Source organism: Typopeltis vanoorti, chromosome 19, assembly GCF_054136105.1.
Source record: "Typopeltis vanoorti isolate ZY-2024b chromosome 19, IOZ_Tvanoo_1.0, whole genome shotgun sequence".
In the NCBI taxonomy this organism is placed as follows: domain Eukaryota; kingdom Metazoa; phylum Arthropoda; class Arachnida; order Uropygi; family Thelyphonidae; genus Typopeltis; species Typopeltis vanoorti.
The window spans coordinates 98,544,365-98,567,873 of NC_143567.1; the positions used below are offsets into that span (position 1 = coordinate 98,544,365).

Here is a 23,509-nt window from a genome sequence, read left to right on the forward strand (position 1 = left end):
ATAAACAGCATTACTAATATTAATTTTTGCACCAGGCAAACAAGATTTTGCAGCGCTTTTGTGAAGTACACCCTTATCATAGAATTACCATAAAAATTATCTTATTGTTTTCTCTTTTTTTGGCTTAGACCACTTGCTTTTTTTCTGTTCTCGGTTCAACTGATCTCTTATTGTTCCTGTAGCCTTTCGATTTCACACTTTGTCCTGTGAAGGACCAAATACAGCACACAATTTCTTTATATTTAGCGGACGTAAATTTTTTTTCAGCTTGATGCAGATAGGAATAAGGTTATTATCTCTGCATCTCTTTAAAAAGGCCAGTTGATTGCACTGCTTGTGGGTATCATTTCCATGGATGATCTGAATCCTTTCTTTTAGGCTTGCACGGTGATCTGAGTACATTTTTGAAAATTATGGAAACAACTACCGTGTTTGAGTAAAACTTTAGTTTAATATAACCAAACTCTACATTTGACGTTTTACTCAAACATGGTAGTTGTCTCCATAATTTTCAAAAATGTACTCGGATCACCGTGCAAGCCTAAAAGAAAGGATTCAGATCATCCATGGAAATAATACCCACAAGCGGTGCAATCGTAACGGTAAGTTAAAGATGCATACTTCCCTCCTGATCAATCGATTGGCCTTTTTAAAGAGATACAGAGATGATAACCTTATTCTTATCTGCATCAAGCTGAAAAAGAAATTTACGTCTACTAAAGCACTCCGTATATATGACTGCACAGAGAAAACAATGCTTAGAGAACAGATACAAACAGCCTGCCAAAACCTAGCAATAACTCAAAATCTAGTTTCAAAATTGCAATCTGAACTATCGAGCTATATAAATCCAGATATTCTACAAATACTGGAAAGAATTACTGACAATTCGGCCAAATATACCCTGGAAAATAATAAAGAAAAACTCCAGGACAAATTTCACAGTTTGAAACAACGACAAAATATGGCTACCTATCACAAACATCCAACCAATCAGGAGATCTCCACCCCGGTAAACACCTTGAACAATGAACAGCAAACTAGGGAGACAAGAAGCGACCAACCACTGGCAAGCAAGAACCATGTGATCAACCTATCAAGCCACACTTTAATCAGCAGCGAACTTGTGCTACTGGATAAGGTCTTAACTATGCAATAGCACCTAAAAAGGTAAACAAATTGGATTTCATTTACCACATAGAAAGAGGCATCAGGTCTCTACCCAACAATATAGCCGATAAAATACGATTAGAAACTAGTAATGTCCTGAACAATAAGGAAACCATACATATCAATCTCACAAAAACAAACTAGAACATAAAGTCATTAAAAGCCAACCAAGACATAATAATAACGAAATTGGATAAAGGCAATGCCGCTGTCGTCCTTGACAAGTCTACATACAGACTTGATCTTCTGAAGTATGTATGTAGAATCAACTAGTAGCCGATAACAACACCTACAAGCTGGTAAACTATAACCCAACAAACAGGATAAAAAATAAAACAGAGAAACTAGTTAAGTCTGTCACTTCTTGGCCACCAGACACTGTTAAAAAACTCATATCCCACTACGTCGCCCCCCCCGCAGAGTATATGGTGTCCCAAAAATACACAAACAAAATGTGTTGCTCCGACCTATTGTGGAAGGAATAAATAGCCCTAGTTACCACTTAGCCAAGAAATTAGCGTCGACACTCAAGGAGTTGGTAGGTCATTCTCCCTCCTACATAAAGAACATACAACACTTTATAAACAAAATTAAAAACATAACACTCAACAAAGATGACTTATTAGTCAGTTTTGACGTTTATGCCCTTTTCACAAATGTCCCCATCAATGACACAATTCTCTTACTACAGAACAAATTTCTGCCCGACATTACGGCCCTTTTTGCACACGTACTACAGTCCGGTTACTTCATGTGGCAATGGCAATACAAATTTTACCTACAAAAAGAAGGTACAGCCATGGGCTCACCACTATCCCCCCCCCCCAATTGCTAACTTTTACATGGAAACTTTTGAGCAAAGGGCTCTTGATTCCATCACTCTAAAACCTACAATATGGCTTAGATACGTTGACAATGTGTTCGCTATCTGGCCAGATGGGTGACAAATGCTAAACACATTCCTTAGCCACCTGAACAAACAACATGAACGCATACAATTTACTATCTAAATTGAAAATCAGAACTCGCTCCCGTTCCTAGACACACTAGTCACACGTCTCCCCTCAGGCAGTCTATCCTTCACAGTCTACCGAAAACTAACACACACAAGTCAATAGATACATGCTAATTCATACCACCACCCATCACAAAAATATGGAGTCATTAACACCCTTAAAAACAGGGCCATAACAAGTTGCTATAACCAGCAAGCCCTGAAGCAAGAACTAAAATCATCAGCAACACATTCATAAATAATGGCTATAACAAAAATACTATCAATAAAATACTCCATAAAACATCAACAAATAAGAATCTAGATTACAGTAAAACCATAGCCATCCCATACATTAAAGGGTTATCGGAAAAAATCAACAGAATCCTACACCATTATAACCTCAATGCCACCTTTAAGCCACCTACTAAACTTAAAACCATATTCAACTCCTCTAAGGATCCTCTCCTCCCCTTGGCACATCCTGGAGTCTATTGCATCCGATGCACCTGTAACTTACCATACAACATAAGAAAGAACACATAAGACACGTTAAATATAACCATTTTGATGAAGCAGGCCTCTCAGATCACGCACTCAACACCTTACACCAAATCGACAATTTAAGGAAATTCTGATAAACCACCCAAATATCAACAACAATGGCAGCATGAGCGTTCCAAGAATCTGGATGGCACACATTCAACCTACCTAATACATAAGATACAGCATAAGTCAGGACTCTAGCCAACTTCTAGCTAGTATTAGAAACCATTCCATACTAACTGGTTGGAATGTACATGTATAATCATATTGTATATATATATATATACACACACACACACACATATGCATAGACTTTGTTGTTGTGCCCACTGTAATTCTACAACCAACAGATAATATTAATAATAGGACTCTAGCATTGATGTATATATATATATATTTTTTTTTTCACTAGAGGTCAGGCCAACAATTGTTGTAATGGTTGGTCAGTAGCTTTAACAAACCAGATAGATAGTAGTGTAGCTTGTTCTCTGTATGTAGTGCATATGCTCCAGAAGATGACCTTGATATAAAGGTCGAAACGTCGAATGTAGAGTTTAGTTATATTGAACTAAAGTTTTACTTAAACACGGTAGTTGTCTCCATAATTTTCAAAAATGTAAATAGAATAAATTAACTCAGCTTTATTAGCAAAAAATTCTTATCTTTCTGCAATGTTATGAATTGATGAGGTTCACCAAATACCTTGGTGAACTGGAGAGTTTGAATTATATTCATAATTCAAACTCTACAATTTATAGTGAGCAAGTTTGCTCCCTATGATTTGCTTTTAAATTTCAAGTGAGGAACCTATACTATATATATATATATATAGTACAGTACTCCTTTTTATAGTGCTTTTATCCCACTTGGTGCAGGGTCTACTATGATTACGTGACTGTGGAAAACCCAAACAGCTTGTCACAGAGTCTTGGGAGGGGGGGGGGGGGCATTTTTAAAAATTTTATGACTGCAGAAGTGCATGTTCATGGGGTCAATTTGACTGTTCTGGAGTCTTATATGGAGGTAGGTTACAAAAAAAAAAAAAAAACCCTACCTCCATATAAGACTGGCTAATTCACCTTTAGTCAAAAGAGACCAGGTAAAGTTTCCTCACATCTTGGACAGGAATCAAACCCACCAACCAAAGGGCTTCGTCTATACTGACTGAGCTACGTAGTATAGTACTATGTAACTCAGTTAGTATATAAAAAAATAAATAAATAATAAAAAAAAAAACTGCAGAAATGAAAATGCCTTTGTAGAAATTGATTGAAAGCAAATTCAAATTAACAAGTTCTCTATATTAACTATATATATATATGTATATATTACTCCAACACACAACAGACAGCAGAACCTATAGTAAATATATATATTATTCCTGAAGCACAAGAGACAGGACACCTATAGTAAATACCATGTATATTGGGGAAAGAGGGGGGGAAGGCAATATATATATATATATATATATATATATATATATTCATAATTTTGTTGAAATTTAAAAGCAAATGATTGTTTTATGAAAATGATTATCCAATAATTATCCAAGAATAAAACCTTTACCTGGTTTACATCTGAAGTACCGGAAACTTTGTTATTCCTGATCAGCATATCAGCAATTTCATGAAATCCTGATTTCAATTTGATTGTTGGAGTTTTAGAAGTGAAGTAACCTCCAAAATTATCCTAAAGAAAATTTTAAATGTGCTGTGTCATTTTTATTCAGTGTACAGAGAGGAAGGCACAAATGTTATCAAAAAAAAAAAAAAACATCAAAGAATATGAAAAACTACAAAACATCTATATACAAAAGATCACAATATCTAGACTGCTCAAGGGCACTAGTGACCAGATAATAAAACTGCATAATAAATTTTACGTGCATTTGTTACATCACGTTGTAACAGGACAAAAAATTATAGCATCCATGATGCCAATGGAGTTGGTAGCTAAAATAATTTTACGAGCTAGGACTAATAGATTTATATCACAAAACTGACTAGGATTTACATAATATCAAAATTTTAATTTTTTTCCTGAACTGTGGAAATGACTGTCATCCTCACTTTTTTTTTTCTTCTATACACATTAGGCAATATGATACTGTCATGTAACTTGTGGATATATCCACAAGCTACCTGACAAGTCATTCATAAAGCTATATATATATATATAAATGGATTAGCATTAAGCATTTTTCCATTCAAATACAGAAAACTTGCAAGCATGCAAAATGTGTGTGTACGCACACTTGTTTTCTTCTAAACCCAATAATATTAACCAAAGACATGGGGGTTTGACTGAAAACTGGTGGCAGCTCTCATACAGAACATTACTATCTCTCACAATAAAAAGAAGCATGGTTCATCTGCTGTGTAAAAATGCATTAATGGAAGACTCTGGTATATATACAGACAAATTGGCTTTCAGAACACACGCAATTTACAGACAAAAAATACTATTGTTGGTGATGATGGGCGATAGATGGTGTTGATGGTAGTAGCGTAGTTGGAGAGGATGAGATGTATTTAGCGGAGTTGTGTGTGTGTGTGTGCCCTCCCACGATGAGTCCTTGGACTCCCTGGAGGTGTCACGTAGTAATAATAATACCAGATGATTCTAAAAGTAATGTCATTTTTAGCATTAAGTTGTGAAAGGATATAAAAGATAAATCACTTGCTAATTTAATCAAGTATATTCTCCATTCGAATCAATAATGGTCTTTCAATACTGTGAAACCTTCATAATACCATTTCTATAGAATTCAGGAAGTTTGGAGGCAAAGAAGTCTCACAGGTTCAATTTCAGTACCTCTACTGTATCGTATTGTTTTTCATTAATGAAATGTTGCAAACTTTGAAATAAGTGGCAATCTGATGGTGGAAGACCAGGAGAATACAGAGGACATGGAAGCTTTTCCTAGCAGAGTTCCCCAATCTCAGGTGATTCTTGCACTATAAGGGGTTGCATCATGGTGAAAAACAACACCCTTTCGATTGACCATAGAACACCTCTTTTCTTTCAGTTTTTCTGAAAAAATTACTCTGAAGTATACTTCACAGTATACTTCAGCTATGGTTGTTTTGTTTTGTGGCAAAAGTTCAAAGTGTATAATACTAGCCATATCCCACCAAACACTAAACAAAATTTTCACAAAAGGGTGAAGATCTCGTTTCAGCTGAGGTTTAGCCTGCTTCCCTTAATGACTCCTCTGGTGCTTAACATACTTGCAAAGTATCCATTTTTCATCACTTGTGACTACACGACTCAAAAATGGAGATTGAACCTCTCGAGAATGAAGAGCAGTACAGATGTCACACTCTTTTTGACTTGCCAAGCTTAGACACTATTCCAAGTTCTTGCAAATGGTGATGGATGGTCGATGAAGTTGAATTAAAGTCTTTTGCTAAATCTTCAACAGTTGCATTGGCATTTCTTGCAATAGTGGCGTCCAGCATATTATTATCAAGAGAGACAGGGCAGCCAGAGCGAGGGGAGTTTTTTTAAGCTAAGGTCCCCTTGTTGAAATTTTTGGAACCATCGCTGGCACTTTCGCACATTCAAAACATTATCACCATACACTTCTTGCACATTTTTAGGTGCTAGCAGCATTGTTGCCTTTTTTTGAACTCATAAAGCATGATGTGCTCTTCAGTGACCTCCATAATAATGAATGGTTATTTAAACAATAACTTATGTATGTTCTTGCAAGGTATTCCTTAGAATGAGGCCACCTATAAAGTTTTAAAAATTCATGTTTAGACAAGCTGAGACATGTTTGAACAAGGTATAAAAAGCGACATTACTTTTGGGATGACCTAATATATATTAATCTGAATTTTCACAGACTTGTGAAGATACCACATCAAATCAGCTGGTCGTTTGATGTTTGCAATATAAACTATTTATTATTGGCATTGTTTGTAATAATGATCTTATGAAAAATAGAAGTTAGTAAATCATCATGAAGACTCTGCAATACTCATTTTCTTATCAGTTATATTCAAAATTATCTGGGTTCTATACCATAATGTCATTATGACCAGAAGTATACAAAATCCAAAATTTTAAAAAGCCAGCACATAATAATTTCAGAATAGAATTACAAGAATGAGGTAACAGGTGAAAATTTCAGCAGACATCTAGCTGCCATGGTGAATGGGCATTCATATTTGTCTACTTTTGATTATGACTACAACTGGTAAATTTATGCACTCAAACTTGTAATTTGCTACATGAGAAAACTCAGATAATTACTCAGTAATAATCAAGCATATAATAACAAGCAACTTAACAGTAATTCCTGCTAGGCTTCACTATCTCTGAAGATATTTATGGCATCAAAATCTTCAAGGGGGGGGGGGATTTTCAAGTGATCACAGTTTGAACTATAAAATGTCATGCCAAAACAGCCAACAAACTAAGATATAGAACTTAAATATAAAAACAATAAAGAAATACATTTAATTATGCAAAAGTATTAAAAACATTATAGGATTTACTTGGAGCTTTAAAAAAAAATAATAAAAATAAATAACAAAAACAGTTTCTTCTGAACATGATAAATTTCTCTGTAGAAACAAAGCATTTTTGACCATGGCTAAAATCTTCAAGCTTTGATCTAAATTTGAATCATCACTTTTCAAATGCCTCAGGATGGAGTCAATTTTCTCAAATGCCTCTAAACTCTAAGGCATTTAATTTAAAATCATTTACAGTGCATAATTATTTGTGATGTCATAAATATCCAGATAGAGGAAAAGTGAATTTCAAACTTATGGGTCAGATTATGTCCATCAGTGTATTTTGAAATTCACTTTTCCTCTTTTTGGATATCACAACGAGGAAACATCACAAATAATTATGTAGTGTACTATAAATGATTTTAAATTTAAATTCAAAGCACAACAGTTCACTATATCTGCAGGCTGTAATCTAATTATCCTCTGCACCTCTGAAGTAAGTTGTGCACGACTCATCATGATTTTTATTTTTAACAAAGATATCTATACAATATTTTACAACATATAACTTAATTATTGGATAATTTGATATTCACTAAATCAGTGATGTTTTATCAACATAAAAGACACCAATTCAGTGAATCGGTGTGTTTTACTCGTACTGCACTGTACATAAACAGCACAGCAAAAGAAACTCATAAGTTTCTTTTTCATTTCAAAAACCAAACTCCCTTCAGCAAGATTGATTTGAATACAAACAAAGTTGTTATAATATAATAAATTTAGTTTAATCCTTTATTCAAGTGTGAGCAAACAAAGTTTGTGCCTGAAAGTATCTTCAGGACTGGGGTAAGGTGGTACAGAACCAGGGCACTCCTTGCAAAGGTGGAGCAAGCTACCAACACTCCTATCTCAGTATTTCCCATAATGCAAAACACATCTCCTTGCAGATATATCTAATGTTATGCATTAAGGGAAGGGCCACAACTCGGACTAGTTTCGACCTTTATTGAGGTCCCTTCAGTGGGAGCCAGGCCCAAGTGGAGATACCAGGCAGAAGCATTAGCAGGTCATCTCTACCTATAGGAGTTGCCAAATGGTGTGCCAAAAGTTGTTAGTAACACTATATTTTGCAATAATGATTTTTTTTTTGTTATTTTGCTAAAAAATGTTTAATAATAAGCAGATGAAAGATAACAAATATAATATAAACATTACAAATTCTATCCTGTAGCCAAGAATCTTAATTCAACACCAGAAGAAGACACGTTTTTATTATTGCTTTTATTTCTTCTTATCATCCCTACCCCTCATAATCCACAAACTTGTTCTTTTACATATTCCTGATAACAAGAAACATATACAGTGTATTAACAATTGCTTAAAGTAAACTTTAGCATGCAAGCATGTTCTAACTTTCTAACCTTATAAGATACCAACATTTCTTTTTAACAATTCATGCCAAATTTATATACTGTATTATCATCACACACACGCACAACCCATCATGCTGTGATTTCGATGTGTTCACTCACCGTCTCTGCAATACTCACCACACTTTCAAGCAAAATGCATTCCAATCACTTACCACTCTCCATGCAAAGAGCCTATTTCTCATACATCCCCGCCCCCCTACTTGCTCACACCTTCCTTATACAGCTTCCAGGATGACCTCTTTCCTCCACCCATTCTATGAAAAATCTCATCCTAGTTAATCCAGGAAGTATCCCTTACCAAGTCATATGTCTCTATCATGTTCACTATCATCCGTCTATCTGCTACACTGCAATTTGCATTCCCTCAATCTGCCTTCATACTCAATATTCCAGAGACCAGAAACCATCTTAGTCAATCGTCTCTTCATCCTTTTGAAATCCCAGTGGCCAAATCTGTGCACAGTAATCCATATTGGTCTGATCAGTGTCTTATACAATGGAATCTAACATCCTTACTTCTACATGTCCACATTACAGCTATAATCTGTCATTTACATAAAAATTAAACAACCCCAAAAGAGATCCCATTAGTTCCTCTTTTGGGACTTTCCTCTTCTGTAATATTGCTTCCCCATACACAACTTGCTGATACCTACCAGACAGCCAATCTTCAATCCAACTCACTAATCTACTATCCAACCACCTCTGTTCCAATACACAGGGGACTGAAAAGTTCTCAAACACCTAGAACAAAAATATTAAAGCAACTGATATAACCACAAAAAAAGAATATATCATATGAGGGTGTGCTGAAAAGTTATGATAATCACCATGAAGGAATTCAGATAGGACTATGTACGAGGGACATCCAGAAAGTAAGTTCCAATGGGCTGTCAGAGAAACAAATATATACTTACAAAAAAAAACTTTATTGGAAATTAAAGTAGACATCTTTCACTACTTTTCTACATAATTTCCGCTATTGTTCAGGCACTTATCATAACAGAGTACCAAGAGTTGTATACCTTCGTCGTAGAAGGTTGCCGCTTGTGATGCAAACTACACATTGACTACTTCTTTGACCTCCTCCTCGTCTTGAAACCGCCTGCCACCAAGGAAAGATTTCAGATGTTTGAACAGGTGAAAGTCGCTTGGCACGAAGTCAGGACTATATGGGGGATGATGGAATTGTTCCCAGACGAAGGTGGCAAGAAGTTGTTGTGTTACGCTGGCTGTGTGCGAGTCAGAACAACACCCCTGGTAAGCATGCCACGTCATTTATTCTGGGTAGCACGATGCAGTTTCTTAAGGGTTTGGCAGTACATACTCATGTTGATTGTGGAGCCTTGACCCAAGAAGTCTACCAGCAAAATTCCTTGTCTGTCCCAAAACACAGTGCAAAGATTTTCTGAGTGGAAACTGTTGTCTTCAATTTCATCTTGACTGGTGAAGAGATGTGCCTCCACTCCATGGACTGTTGTTTGGATTCAGGGGTTGCATGCGACATCCAAGTCTCGTCCCTATCCACACCTGTCTTTCCTTCATTAAAAAGTCTTATTCATCTTCGTACCATTAAATCACTCATTGTGTGTTCTCCATAAACCTCAATAATTTAGTGATGAATTTCAGCTGCTTTAACGTTCCTCACATTCAAGAAACAGATAACTGACCTAATTTCACATGCGACGGGGAATTAAATTTTACATGTGGCAGGCAATTCGATTTTCTTAGACATTATAAACACATACCAAAAAGCATACGCACTGCGAGAATGTCTGAAAATGGCACCAATGCTTTGCTAACGAATCAAACAAACTCAGTATGCATGCGCACCATTGCGATCGCAGCACTGTAGTGAAAATATTTAAAAACGGAACTTACTTTCTGGATGTCCCTCGTAACTTGCACGAAGTGCTATAAACTTGTTATAATGCTGCTGTATCATATACTGCAATCCTCTGAGGAAAAAAAAAATCTTTCCCTTGTTGCACAAATCAGTCCTCAGCTGCAGATATGACTTCTTCATCTGTGGTAAATTTTCAAGTGTTTCTTTAAATCTGGGAACAGGAAATAGTCAGATGGGGCCAGGTCTAGCAAATAGGGTGTGCAAGGCAGGCAATGAAAGTCCAAGTTGTGTATTGTTTGTTAGGTTTCATAAGCAGTGTGAGCAGCTGCATTATCCTGCAAAAGCAACATACCTCTGTTCAAAGTCTTTTGTGGTGATTTTCCTTCAGTACCTCCTTCAATTCCTTTAGAGCTGTTGAATAAACTGCTGCTGTAACAGTTTTGCCTTTTTTGAGGTACTTGTTAAGGATTACGCCATCCATATCCCAAAAGACAATGGCAACAGCCTTCCTTGCTGACTTTTGGGTTTGGAACTTTGGACATAGAGAACCTTTATGTCTCCACTCCACTCCACTGACTGTTGTTTGGTCTCTGGGTCCAAGTGATGAACCCATGTTTCATCAATGGCCACAATAAAAACCAAAAAAATTGCACCAGATTTCTCAAAATGACCCAAAATCCCTTGAGATGACAGCAAATGTTCTTTCTTTTGGTCGGCATTCAAACATTTGGAGGACCCACTTTGCTAAGAGCTTCTGCATGTCCAGATGTTGGTGGACAATGACTCCAATTTGTTCCCTGAAAATTTCCAGTCTTTGCGATTTTTCAGATGTGATTGCTGTGGAAGGTCTTCCTAACATGGGGACAACTGTAGTCTCAGGATGTTCAATTTTAAACTTGGCTACCCATCTGGCAACTGTTGGATATGCTGGGACACATCCCCCTAAAGTCTCTCACAAAGTTTGATGAATCTCAGTTGTGGATTGTCTTGCGGCATGATAAACTTGATGACAGCCTTTGCTCAGAGGCTGTCTTCTCTGTGTCATCGAATTTCTTCAAAACCTCTGACATATCTTCTTATATATCCTAAAAGAAAAAGAACAAATTATTACAATTTGATGAAACATACAGGCTAAAGGGTTTTAAGATATGTTCTTTCTTGTGGCTATATCAGTTACTTTAATATAATTTTTGTTCCAGGTGCTTATCACCCCCTGCCTCCTATTAAACCCTTTACCCTCTTGTTTCATCAAATTGCAATAATTTGTTTTTTAATTATTATATTAGGATACATAAGATATCTATGTGATTACCACAACTTTTTAGCACATCCTCGTAGTTATCAGCTTGTTATATGGCAATCAAAGGTTTCTGCAGAATCTAAATACAGTAAATCCTCATTTTATGAACTTAATTCATTCCAGAAGGCTGTTTATATAATGAAAAGTTCGTAATAATGCGAAACTATTTTTACCATAGTAATTAATGTAAAATAAATGAATCTGTTCCACATGAAAAATTTTCACCTATTATCATAATTAAAATAAAAAATATAAAATAAAATGAACCTTACCTTTACTGAAGATACAATATGGGAAGGAGGAGGGAGGAAATTATTGTTTTGAAGGTGAATCACCCTCCATAAAAATGTTTGGTAACTGCCCCTCGGGTGTCACTGCTCTTTTCTGTCTTTTTTTGGGTGGACTAGATGGATTCTTTAGCTTTGATTACAAAGTTATCTAGAGTTGTCTGGGTTTGTCTTGTTCTTAATTTTTCTAAAATGTGCAATATTATCATCATTAAACATGTTAGCACTGTTATTAAATATAGACATATCAGGGTGTCACTTTTCTACAGTAGTTCGGATTTTTTACTAATGGAAGCACAGTTCTTTAATTTCAGCAGTGGAAATGGTTCCCTTATTGGACCCCTCCTCCTCCTCTGAAAAAAAGTTCAAACAACTTCCTCCTGCTGCTCCTTTTGCAGTTCTTTCAGCTCCTCAGTGATAAGCTCTCTTTAGTGAACTTCCACCAACTCCTCTACATCAGCATTGTCCACTTCTAATCCCATGGATCTGCCCAGACACACAATTTCATCATCCATAGATTCTACTTCAAGAAAACCTTCAAACTTCAAAATCTGTGTCTGTCACACACTCAGGCCACAATCTTTTCTAAGCTGAGTTCATAATTTTTAAAGAAACTTCTCCCATGCTTTATTTATAAGCCTCAAATAATGCAAGATGTTAAAGTGCTTTTTCAAAAAGTCCCTGAGGGTCAGTTGTGTGTCAGATGTCACTTCATAGCACCTTTGAAACAAAGCTTTTGTATAAAGTTTTTTTAAATTGGAAATGACCTGTTGATCCATAGGTTGGATAAGAGGAGTGGTATTAGGAGGTAGAAATTTGACTTTTATAAAGTTGTGCTCACCCAAATCATGCTCCAAGCCTGGGGGGGGGGGGAGCAGAAGCATTGTCCAGCACAAGAAGTGCTTTCAAAGGTAGATTGTTCTTTTCAAGATGGTTTTTTACACTGGGGGGGATAACACTTTGTGGATCCACTCCATAAAACATACTGCCTTGTTACCTAATATTACTGTAAGATCTCCACATCACATCTAATTTACTTTTTATTACATTGTTTGATTTAAACACTCTGGGATTTTCTGAAACACTAACAAAGGTTCAATTTTATAGTCACCACTAGCATTACTACACAACAAGAGAGTTAATCATTCCTTCATCACTTTGTGTGTTGGCAGTACTTTCTCTTCCTGTGTGATATAAGTTTGCTTAATGTATCTTTTTCCAGAAAAGTCTTGTCTCATCGCAATTAAACATTTGATGAGGAATAAATCCCTCTGTCCCTACTGGCCGAGTGGTTAGCATATCTGCACTCCAGCCAAAAGGCTGCAGGTTCGAATCCCACTGTGAGCATGGATGTTTGTGATTGTCTGTGGAAATACTAGTGGTGGTAGACGGCAGTAGGTGGCCTTAATGTAGTTGGGGTCAGTTGGTGGATTGAGTGGTGTAGAAATAGTTGTAGAGTAGGTGCCCTCCCTCGATGAGTCTTTGGACTCCCTGGAGGTGTCAAATAATAATAATAATAAGTTTTAAATTAATCCACAAATTGATTAGCAGCCCCTTTGTTAGCACTGGCAGCCTCTCCATGCCTTACTATACTATGGATCCCAGTTCTCTTTTTAAAATGCTCAAACCATCCCCTACTAGCTTTAAAATCATCACTGTCGGCACTAGATCCCGGGTTTATCATTAATCCACACCAACAAAAGTTTGTCCATTTTGTCAACAGCCTGAGATCTTTCAGGATACAAAGTTTTCACTCCTTTTGCGACATCAGCCTTTTTAATTGCATTTCTATTTTTAATAATAGTAGATTGTCAATTTTGCCACGTTATAATCTTTAGAAAGTTTAGAAATACAAGTTCCATTTTTCCATTTAGCTACAAGTTCTTTCTTGAGTTCAACAGTTGGTCTGGGTGCTCTCTTTTTCTGTTTATTTTCATCACTGCAGTTTTTAGGAGCCACATTAATTAATTATTAAATAAACAACACAACACAACAACCACCCTTTAAATTAGAGGGTAAACTTATCAAAATTACAATATACACTAAAGAGTGGATTCACAGAATAACAGAACCAATCAACAACTGCAGAGATAATGCTGGCTCACGTGAGCATTGGTACATTCGTAAAACGAACAATGTTTGCCAATTGGTACAATTATTTTTCAATGGAAAAGTTCATAAAATGATTTGTTTGTATAAGGAGGTTTTACTGTTATATTAAATCTAAGTATATGCATCTCCCTTGCCCAATACATTTGTCACTTTGTTATAAGTAAGTAGATTGCTGAAACATGAACTTCCTTTATTCAATCCAGTTACAAATCTTGGTCTTCGATTGCCTCTCTAACACCTTGACTACAATTCCAGACTAGCAGATTGGCTTATAATTCAAAGTCTTAGTCTCATCACCGCCTTCATGAAGTGGAATAATTTTGCCCTCTTTCTACTCCTTTGAAACTTGGGCCAATCTAAGACTAGTGTTAAAGATAAGTTAAAGCTGTTGTTAACTTCCTGGAACATTCTCCCAAGACATGTGGTGATATACCATCAAGTCCTATAGCCTTATTGACATCAAATTTACTTAATTCCCCATATACCTCCTACTCATGCACTATCAGTGGCTCTTCCTCCCTTCCCACTGCTCTCAATTCTGTATCATATTACATGCACAAAGATGGAATACCTTAATGAATCACTCATTTAACATCTCTACTATATATCTTCCTAAGAAATTATCATTCTACCATTATCACTGACCAACACTGTCCTTCCAAAACCATTCTTTAATTAAACATTCACACACATGCCACAGTAAAAAAATAATATTTATTTTACAAATATTTTGTCTTACGTACCATAAGATATCATCAGCGAGAGCAAAGACAAATGGTAAGGAATTTGAACAATATAATAGTACAGCACACATGCCAAATTTGAATTCCTTTACAAGTATAGTTGCATACTTGTTAAGTTAAAACTATTGGAATTACTCAGAGATAACTACCTTAAGTACCATATAATGAAAGAGATCTGCCGTACTGTTACAAGAATGCTGGATGTAGTAATAACTTATGAAAATCTGTCTATATGCAAGTTGACCATTATGTTTCCAACTTGGTCTTTGATTGCCTCTCTAACACCTTGACTACAATTCCAGACTAGCAGATTGGCTTATAATTCAAAGTCTTAGTCTCATCACCACCTTCATGAAGTGGAATAATTTTGCCCTCTTTCTACTCCTTTGAAACTTGGGCCAATCTAAGACTAGTGTTAAAGATAAGTTAAAGCTGTTGTTAACTTCCTGGAACATTAGTGAGAGTGATCATGTTTTTGACTTAGGAGATGACAATTAATGTAAAACCTTTAACTAAGAAGGGTCATATATATGTAAAACAAGGCAGCTTGAGCCAGTGCCTTGGCATGAAAAACTGTATGGTAGAGAAATCAATTGTGCATGGGAATTATTATCATAAGTTATTACTAGATTCATATGTAAACACAAGGCAGCTTGAGGCTTGGCATAAGAAACCACATGGTAGAAAAATCAACAGTGTATGGGAATTAATCAAATGGTGCCAAAAGAAAGCTATATATCTGACATCCCCAGTGTTAGGAAAATTAATTGCATGAGAGTTAAACTTTTAAAGCAAGAACTGCAAAAGAGGGTACTGTAGATTCTGAAAAGAGTGGTGGCGATGAAGAGGCTGCAAAGTGCTATAAGAAACAGACCAGGAGAGTGATGGTCATGGTAAGGGAAAGTAAAATCAGATTACAAAACAGATGGTAACCAAACATGCAAAATAAAACCTGAAAAAAACTATTTAGCAAGTAAAAGGAAGGCAAATTATGGAAAAATAAGTAGCGAATGCAAATGGTAGAAACGTTTCAGATACTCAAGAACAAACTGAAGTGATCACTTTGGTCTTCTTTCTATGATAGATTTTAGGTCAAATGGCCTGTTCACAGTTTTATGCCATCACTTTCTTGGTCTTCCAATTCCTCTTTTTCCATTTATTTTATATCCATATAATATTTTTGGCAGTCTGCTATTGTCCATTTGAATTAGATGTACTAACCAGTTTTATTCAGATTTACTTATATATGTGCTTAATTGGTTTTATATTCAGGGACCGTAAAATTTTGATTTGTTTTATGGTCCCACTAGATATATCTGGCTGTTTTTCTGAGAAATTTCATTTTTGCTGTTTGAATCCATTTTTTCATTCTTCTTTTTCATGGTCCATGTTTCATTTCCTGGCTTAAATGTATTATTTATTATGTCATTTACTTTATAACAAAATTTAGTAGTTTGATGTCTATATATTTTTCATCTTCATATGATAATTTGCATCCCAGATATTTGAAAGCATTTACTTGTTCTAATATTTTATTATCTATCACTATTTTACTTCTTATTGGGTTTTCGTTTGAAAGTCATTATTTTATCTTTACTTTTGATATTTCATATTATATTGTTCTGAAATTTCATTTAAGGCCTTTAGAGATCTTTTGATATAGTTAATACAATTTGATCATATGCAAATAATAGTGTCTATCTTTATTTGTGGGTTTATTTGTATACCAAATGAATTTTGTTCTTTCCAGATTGTTATAATTTTATTCACACATATATTAAAAAGCAGAGGCGATAGGATAAATCCTTGCCATATTTCTCTTGATGTGTCTTTTCATCCTAATATTTGTTCTAATTTGACTGCTGTTTTATTTCCTGTGTATATTTCTTGAGTAGACTACCAGCTGGTTTGGTATATTTAGATCAGTTAATATTTTAAATAACTTTTGTCTATTAATTTTATCAAAGACTTTTTCATAATCAATGAAGGCCACATGTGCTTCTTTTTGAAAGTCTCTTCACTTTTCAATTAATATTTTTGGAGTGAAAATTGAGTACATGCAAGATCGGCCTTTTTGGAATCCATTCTGTTCTAGTTGTTTGTCCTTTACAATTCCTGTACATATTTTGTACCTTCCATTTAGCAAACTAATTCTCCCATAGTTATTGCAGTCATCTTTATTTCCTTTTTAATGAATTGGGATAACCATATCTTTTTTCTCCCCCAAGAGTTTGAAAATTTTCCAGAAATTCAGACAATGTTAAAGAATTTCAGAAGTCTTCCATTAAATTTTTCACTTGACCATTTCATGTTTATAATGTCTTCTGGTGTTTTTCTATTTTAAAGAAAAAAAAAGAAGTATCAAATTTTACTTCGTTATCATCAGTCTAGAGATTTTGAAAATAAGTTTTCCATTTTTCTAAATCTATTGTTTGTGAAATCTATTTCAGGCAGAAAAATTAACTCTCTGGATGCCAGTGGAGAAATGGATGAAAGAATAGGGGTAAATTAATTAAAAGTATTAAAGCTGTTACAAGAACTTGACTCAACAGCAGCTGGACTGGAAGGAATATCAGCATAGGTGCTGAAGGAATGTACAGTACAAGCAAAACAGAAATTATCTTGACCTATTGGTTAACTTAAAGTGTCCACGCAAAATTCCTAATGAATGGAGGGAAAGCAAGATAATTCCATTATCCAAGAGTGGATCTAAGATTGATGAAGCAAATTACTGTATAAATCAATTAGGACAGTGGTGGTGAACCTTTTCATGTGCGTGTGTCAAAAATTTACAAATCGAGTTGCAGACATGCTGGACAGTTTTTAATAGGGGAAAAATTATAATAAATTTAGTTTAATCCTTTACCCAAGTGTAGGCAAACAAAGTTTGCGCATGAAGTATCTTCAGGACTAAGGCAACTCATGGTAAAATTGGACCAAGCTCTCATCAATCCTTGTCTCAGTATCTCCCATAATGCAAAGCACATCTCCTTGCAGACATGTATAATGCTATGCATTAAGGGAAGGGTATTAAAAATACCACTACCCAGACCAGTTTTGACCTTTATTGAGGTCTCATCAGTGGGAGCCAGACCCAGAGGTGGTGATACTAAGGTGGGAGCAATGGAGAAGTCATATTTACCTATACGAATTGCCAAAAGGAGTCTCACCTTATTATTAAATTACTCTGGATTTAGAGAAAGATGTTGGTAGTTTTTTTCTTAACTAAATTTACTATAATCTAACCAAGTGGGAAAAAACTTCCAACATCTTTCTCTAAATCCAGAGTAATTTAATAATACGGTGAGACCGCTTTTGGCAACTCGAATAGGTAAATATGACTTCACCTTTGCTTCACCTTAGTATCACCACCTCTGGATCTGGCTTCCACTGACGAGACCTAAATAAAGGTCGAAACCGGTCTGTGTAGTGGCCGTTCCCTTAATGCATAGCATTATACATGTCCGCAAGGAGATGTGCTTTGCATTATGGGAGATACTAAGACAAGTAGTGATGAGAGCTTGGGCCACCTTTACCACGAGTTGCCTCAGTCATGCAGGTGCAAACTTTGTTTGCTTACACTTGGATAAAGGATTAAACTAAATTTATTATAGTCTAACCAAGGGGAAAAATTAATAGAAAATTAAATTAACTTAATTTATTTATAAATTTATAATATATATATAAATATAATATTTTATAAATAATTATTTATAATTTTATAAATATTTTATTTTATTTATAATATTTTATATATATAAATTTATAATATTATTCAGTGTAAAATTGATTATTATTAAATTGATTTTAATGATATGCATCGCAACTCACCATAGAAGTCAGCTGAGCAGGGGAAGCAGCAGAAGGATGTCAACTTGTCGGCGAAATGCTTACCATATTTACTCGAATATAACTCGCACCCGACAGAACATGTTCACTTTGAGGCAATACTAACTCACTCCTCATGGTCAACAACATGCCCTCCCCAACAGCCATTATACTGCAGATGCAAGAAAAACAAGTAGTTTTATTGTATCCCTGAATAAGGTACAGAGCCTTTTGCAGTCTGTGTAATATATTTCTCAACAAATAGTGCAATTACAGACAGCTGGAATAAAAACGACACTAACTGAATCAAGTTCCCTCTTGCAGAAACTATGCTGTATAGACTCAAGCAAAACCATATGTTGCACTGGAAACACAGTATCTAACTAAAAACTATTGTCCAATTTTTCAATTACATGAAATAAGTGTTTGGTTTATTGCATTTGAAATTCTCGATGTCATTATGACAGATCACCAAGGCTAACGTCAAATAAAATTTTACCACGAATTGAAACATGCCATGTAATGTGTGTGTGAGTTCGCCTGCCAGCTCAAACAAGCAGCAATAAAATTGAACCAAGGGTTGAAACTTTGTGTGAGTTGAGCCCACTGGTAATGAGAAGTTCCGTCGGAATGAATAAATGACACCCCTTCATAAATGCGTTAAAACTAAGAAATATATATTGAATGTTGTTATGACAGTTTCAGATGTTATGGAATTCGGTTGAAGAGAATTAGCATTTCAACTCAACAATTGTCAGTTGCCTCTGTCTTTGGGTCACGCGATCTTTTGTTAATACCGCACCAATCATATGCACATCTTCATAGTTTCTCTTTCATGTAAAACAAAATTTAACCTGTATGTATTATAATTAAAAAAAAAAAAGTTGAATAATTTATAAGCGTATAAAAGGATATCACCTGTAAATCGCTGACGTGCCAGCAAAATTCTCAGGCGTGCCATAGGTTTGCCATCTAGGAATTAGGATATCATGTGTGGTCATTAAGGTATTGGAAAGGCTAGTTAGGAAACACATTTGAAGATTGCAAACAACAGTTGGATCCTCTACAAAAAGATAACATGGTTTTGTTAAAGGCAGACCTTGCATTAGCAATCTGCTCATGTTCTATAACAGAGTGACAACAGAGTTGGATAAGGGGAATGGATACACCATGATACTTCTGGATTTTGGCATCTGACAGGATTCCACATAAGAGGATGTTATACAAACTTAAATAGATAGGTTTGCCAAATAAACTTGTGACATGAATTGGAGAGTGACTGACAGAGATATCTCAGTACGACAGTACATCAGAAAGTGATGTACTGTCGTACTGAGTCTATGAGAAGGAGGATAACCAGCAGTACCTGTAGGGTTCTGTATTCGGGTTAATATTGCTTAACATATACCCATTAACGATATTGGGGAAGACTCTGAACATGATATTCAGTTATTTGCTGATGATGCTAAGTTAAAGATAGGGATAAGGAATTTAGCTGATACAGAATCTCTAACAGGCAGATTTGAAGAAACTGCTTGTGGGTAAATGACATTGAATATCAGTTCAATGTTGTCATGTTATGTATTTTCGGATGAATGACATTACGAGTATGATAATAATGGGAATTTGTTGATGTAGTTGACGAAGTTAGAAACTTGGAGGGGGGGGGAAGAAATGTGGACTGAGAGTTAAACATGGTTGTCATTAAATTGGATAACAGCACTTTTAAAGAGAACACTAACTCGCATGGATAAGGAAGTTCTACTTTACGAGGCTTTGATAAGATAGCAATCTGGGTTACTGTGTGCAGATATAGTTTCTTTGGTTTCAAAGGGAAGGGGGGGGGGGGAGAGATAGATGAAAAGATTTAGCAAAGTAACCAAGTAACTGGCCTACAGAATTGTGCACATTAGGATGCATCGAAGGAATGTGGTCTTCAAAGTTTGAAGAATAGATGGAAATATGGAATAGATGGTGGAAATATGATAAAAACATATAAGGGGGTCTGTAGTATCATCTTGTATATTTGTGTCATGCATACAAGATGTATGTATGATGTAATTTTGAAGCTAATGGATGGTTTCAGGAAGCTGGCTAGAGGTGCTGTTAAGAAGTGTGTCAAATAGGTTTTCTCGTGGCATGTTGAATGGGTAAACATTAGATAATCCATGTTTGATAAATATATTTAAGAAGAGATATGATACGTATTTAAGTATGAATGTCTAATGGGTCTTCCTTGGAGGTGTATTCATAATAATACATTTCTTGGGATAATTAATCTCTAATATTCCTTTACATTAATCCATCTATTCATTGGACATCATTAGATGCTGTATGGTTGCTCAGTTGCTTGGTGATGTGCTACACAGTCCTCACCAAACGGTCCCATTCTTTGCTTTTCTAAAGGCTTCAACTCGTTGAAGATCAATTACTCCTAACACACCATTCATTCATCTCATTGACAGTCTATCCCTTCCTCTTTTTTTCCAGGAACTTTACCTTCTATTACTATTTATAGAAGTCATCCTTTCAATGCATCCAAGGTATTTCAACTTTCTTCTGTCAATATCCTTAAGGAGCTTAAAGTTATACCAATACTTTCTAGCACCCATCCATTTGTCCACCTTTCAGTATATCATCCTTAACAGCCTCAAAAGCAGCTATCCTTTTCCTACCAGATTTCTTTAGGTTCCAAGTCACGCATCCATAAGTTGCTGTTGGCAAAATAGCCACATCCAGAATCCTCAACTTTGTTCCTGCAGAGATAGAAATGTGGATTTTAAACAAGTCTCTGACTGTTGTTTTAGCCATTCTTAATCATCTTCTGAACAGCTATTCTTCACATTAATAATGGATCCCAGGTACTCAAACTTGATGGCTTCTTCAATTCTTTTTCCATTAAAGTACACTTGTTTCTCAGGTGCTTCCCTGTATGTATTTTCTTTGAGAACCATAAGCTAGGATTGAACTGAAGTCCTCTGTTCTTACTGATCTCATTAACTTTGTCAGGGCTATGTCATAGTTCTTGTCATTACAAAGTACTGTATCAGCAGCATACCTAAAGTTACTAATCAATCTATCACCTATCCTAATTCCTAAGATTATCCAATACTACATGCATGATGTCCTTAGAATAGATACTAAACAGGAGGAGAAAGTAGGTATCCTTGCCTAACTCCCTTTCCAACCTGAAGCCAATCGCTTAATCCAAACTTGTTCTTACTAGCTTTTTACTCTCTGTACAAGTTAGCTATTAACCTGATAATGTGTTGAGGAAAACCCATTATTTTCATTACTTCCCACAAATTCACATGGTGAACACAGTCAAAAGCTTTACAGTAGTCTATGAAACACACTACCATAGGGAGTCAATTCTTTATACTTTTCTATGATCTGTTTAAGGCAAAGGATCTGATCTCTGGTAACCTTACATTTACGAAAACCAGCTTTTTCCTCAGGTATCTCTGCCTCAAGTTTGGCCTCAATCCTATTTAGAATGATCTTTAATAAAATCTTGCTTACATGAGAGAACAAACTAATAGTTTTATAATTCTTGCAATCTTTCATATCTCCCTTCTTCTGTAGTGGTATGAAACTGATTTCTTGCAGTCTCTTATTGTTGTTAAGCTGTTTAACTGCTCTTTCAAACTCATTCCTAAGTGGAGGAGGTTCCAAATCAAAATTTTCCTGGTGAGAGGACTCCAATTTTTTCTTATCCTCTCTGCTGTACACTTCCCTCACAGAATGTGAGGGAAGTGTACAGCAGAGAGGATTTAAGTTTGTGACTTAAAGCTTGTGCTTTAAGTCACAAACTAAACAAAACATTCTTTTATAATTGTGCCTCCTCATCTGGAACTATTTGGCCTCAACCTTATTTAGAATGATCTTTAATAAAATCTTGCTTACATGAGAGAACAAACTAATAGTTCTATAATTCTCACAATCTTTCATATCTCCCTTCTTCTGTAGTATTAGAACAAACTGTAGTATTAGTATTAGAACAAACTAATAGTTTTATAATTCTTGCAATCTTTCATATCTCCCTTCTTCTGTAGTGGTATGAAACTGATTTCTTGCAGTCTCTTATTGTTGTTAAGCTGTTTAACTGCTCTTTCAAACTCATTCCTAAGTGGAGGAGGTTCCAAATCAAAATTTTCCTGGTGAGAGGACTCCAATTTTTTCTTATCCTCTCTGCTGTACACTTCCCTCACAGAATGTGAGGGAAGTGTACAGCAGAGAGGATTTAAGTTTGTGACTTAAAGCTTGTGCTTTAAGTCACAAACTAAACAAAACATTCTTTTATAATTGTGCCTCCTCATCTGGAACTATTTGGCCTCAACCTTATTTAGAATGATCTTTAATAAAATCTTGCTTACATGAGAGAACAAACTAATAGTTCTATAATTCTCACAATCTTTCATATCTCCCTTCTTCTGTAGTGGTATGAAAACTGATTTCTTGCAGTCTCTTATTGCTGTTAAGCTGTTTAACTGCTCTTTCAAACTCATTCCTACGTGGAGGAGGTTCTCTTGGGATTTTTTATGCTACCATTATTGTTAAGATTAGGATGGTTAATCGAAATTTCACAGGCTTCTTTAAATTTGCGTTCACCAGATTTTTGTATGTTGTAAAGAACAGGTACTTTTCTAATCATTATGGTGTAGGATGTTAACAGTGCGATCTGATAGGCCTGTTTCACCAAAATTGTTGAATTTTTGTATTGTGTATTTACGGACAGGTATTGTACATCCAGTTTCCCCCAATATAAGGTAAGTTACAGG

General features: G+C 35.5%; 1 protein-coding gene across 1 annotated transcript in view; it reads right to left on the bottom strand.

Annotated features, from left to right (window-relative positions):
* The window catches only part of LOC150096386 (uncharacterized), an 85,202-nt gene that overhangs the window by 34,675 nt on the left and 27,018 nt on the right, over positions 1-23,509 (bottom strand). Inside the window, exon 5 of the mRNA XM_090409199.1 lies at positions 4,277-4,399. Within this exon, the coding sequence (XP_090265325.1) occupies positions 4,277-4,399 (123 nt within the window). The remainder of the gene's footprint in view (positions 1-4,276; positions 4,400-23,509) is intronic.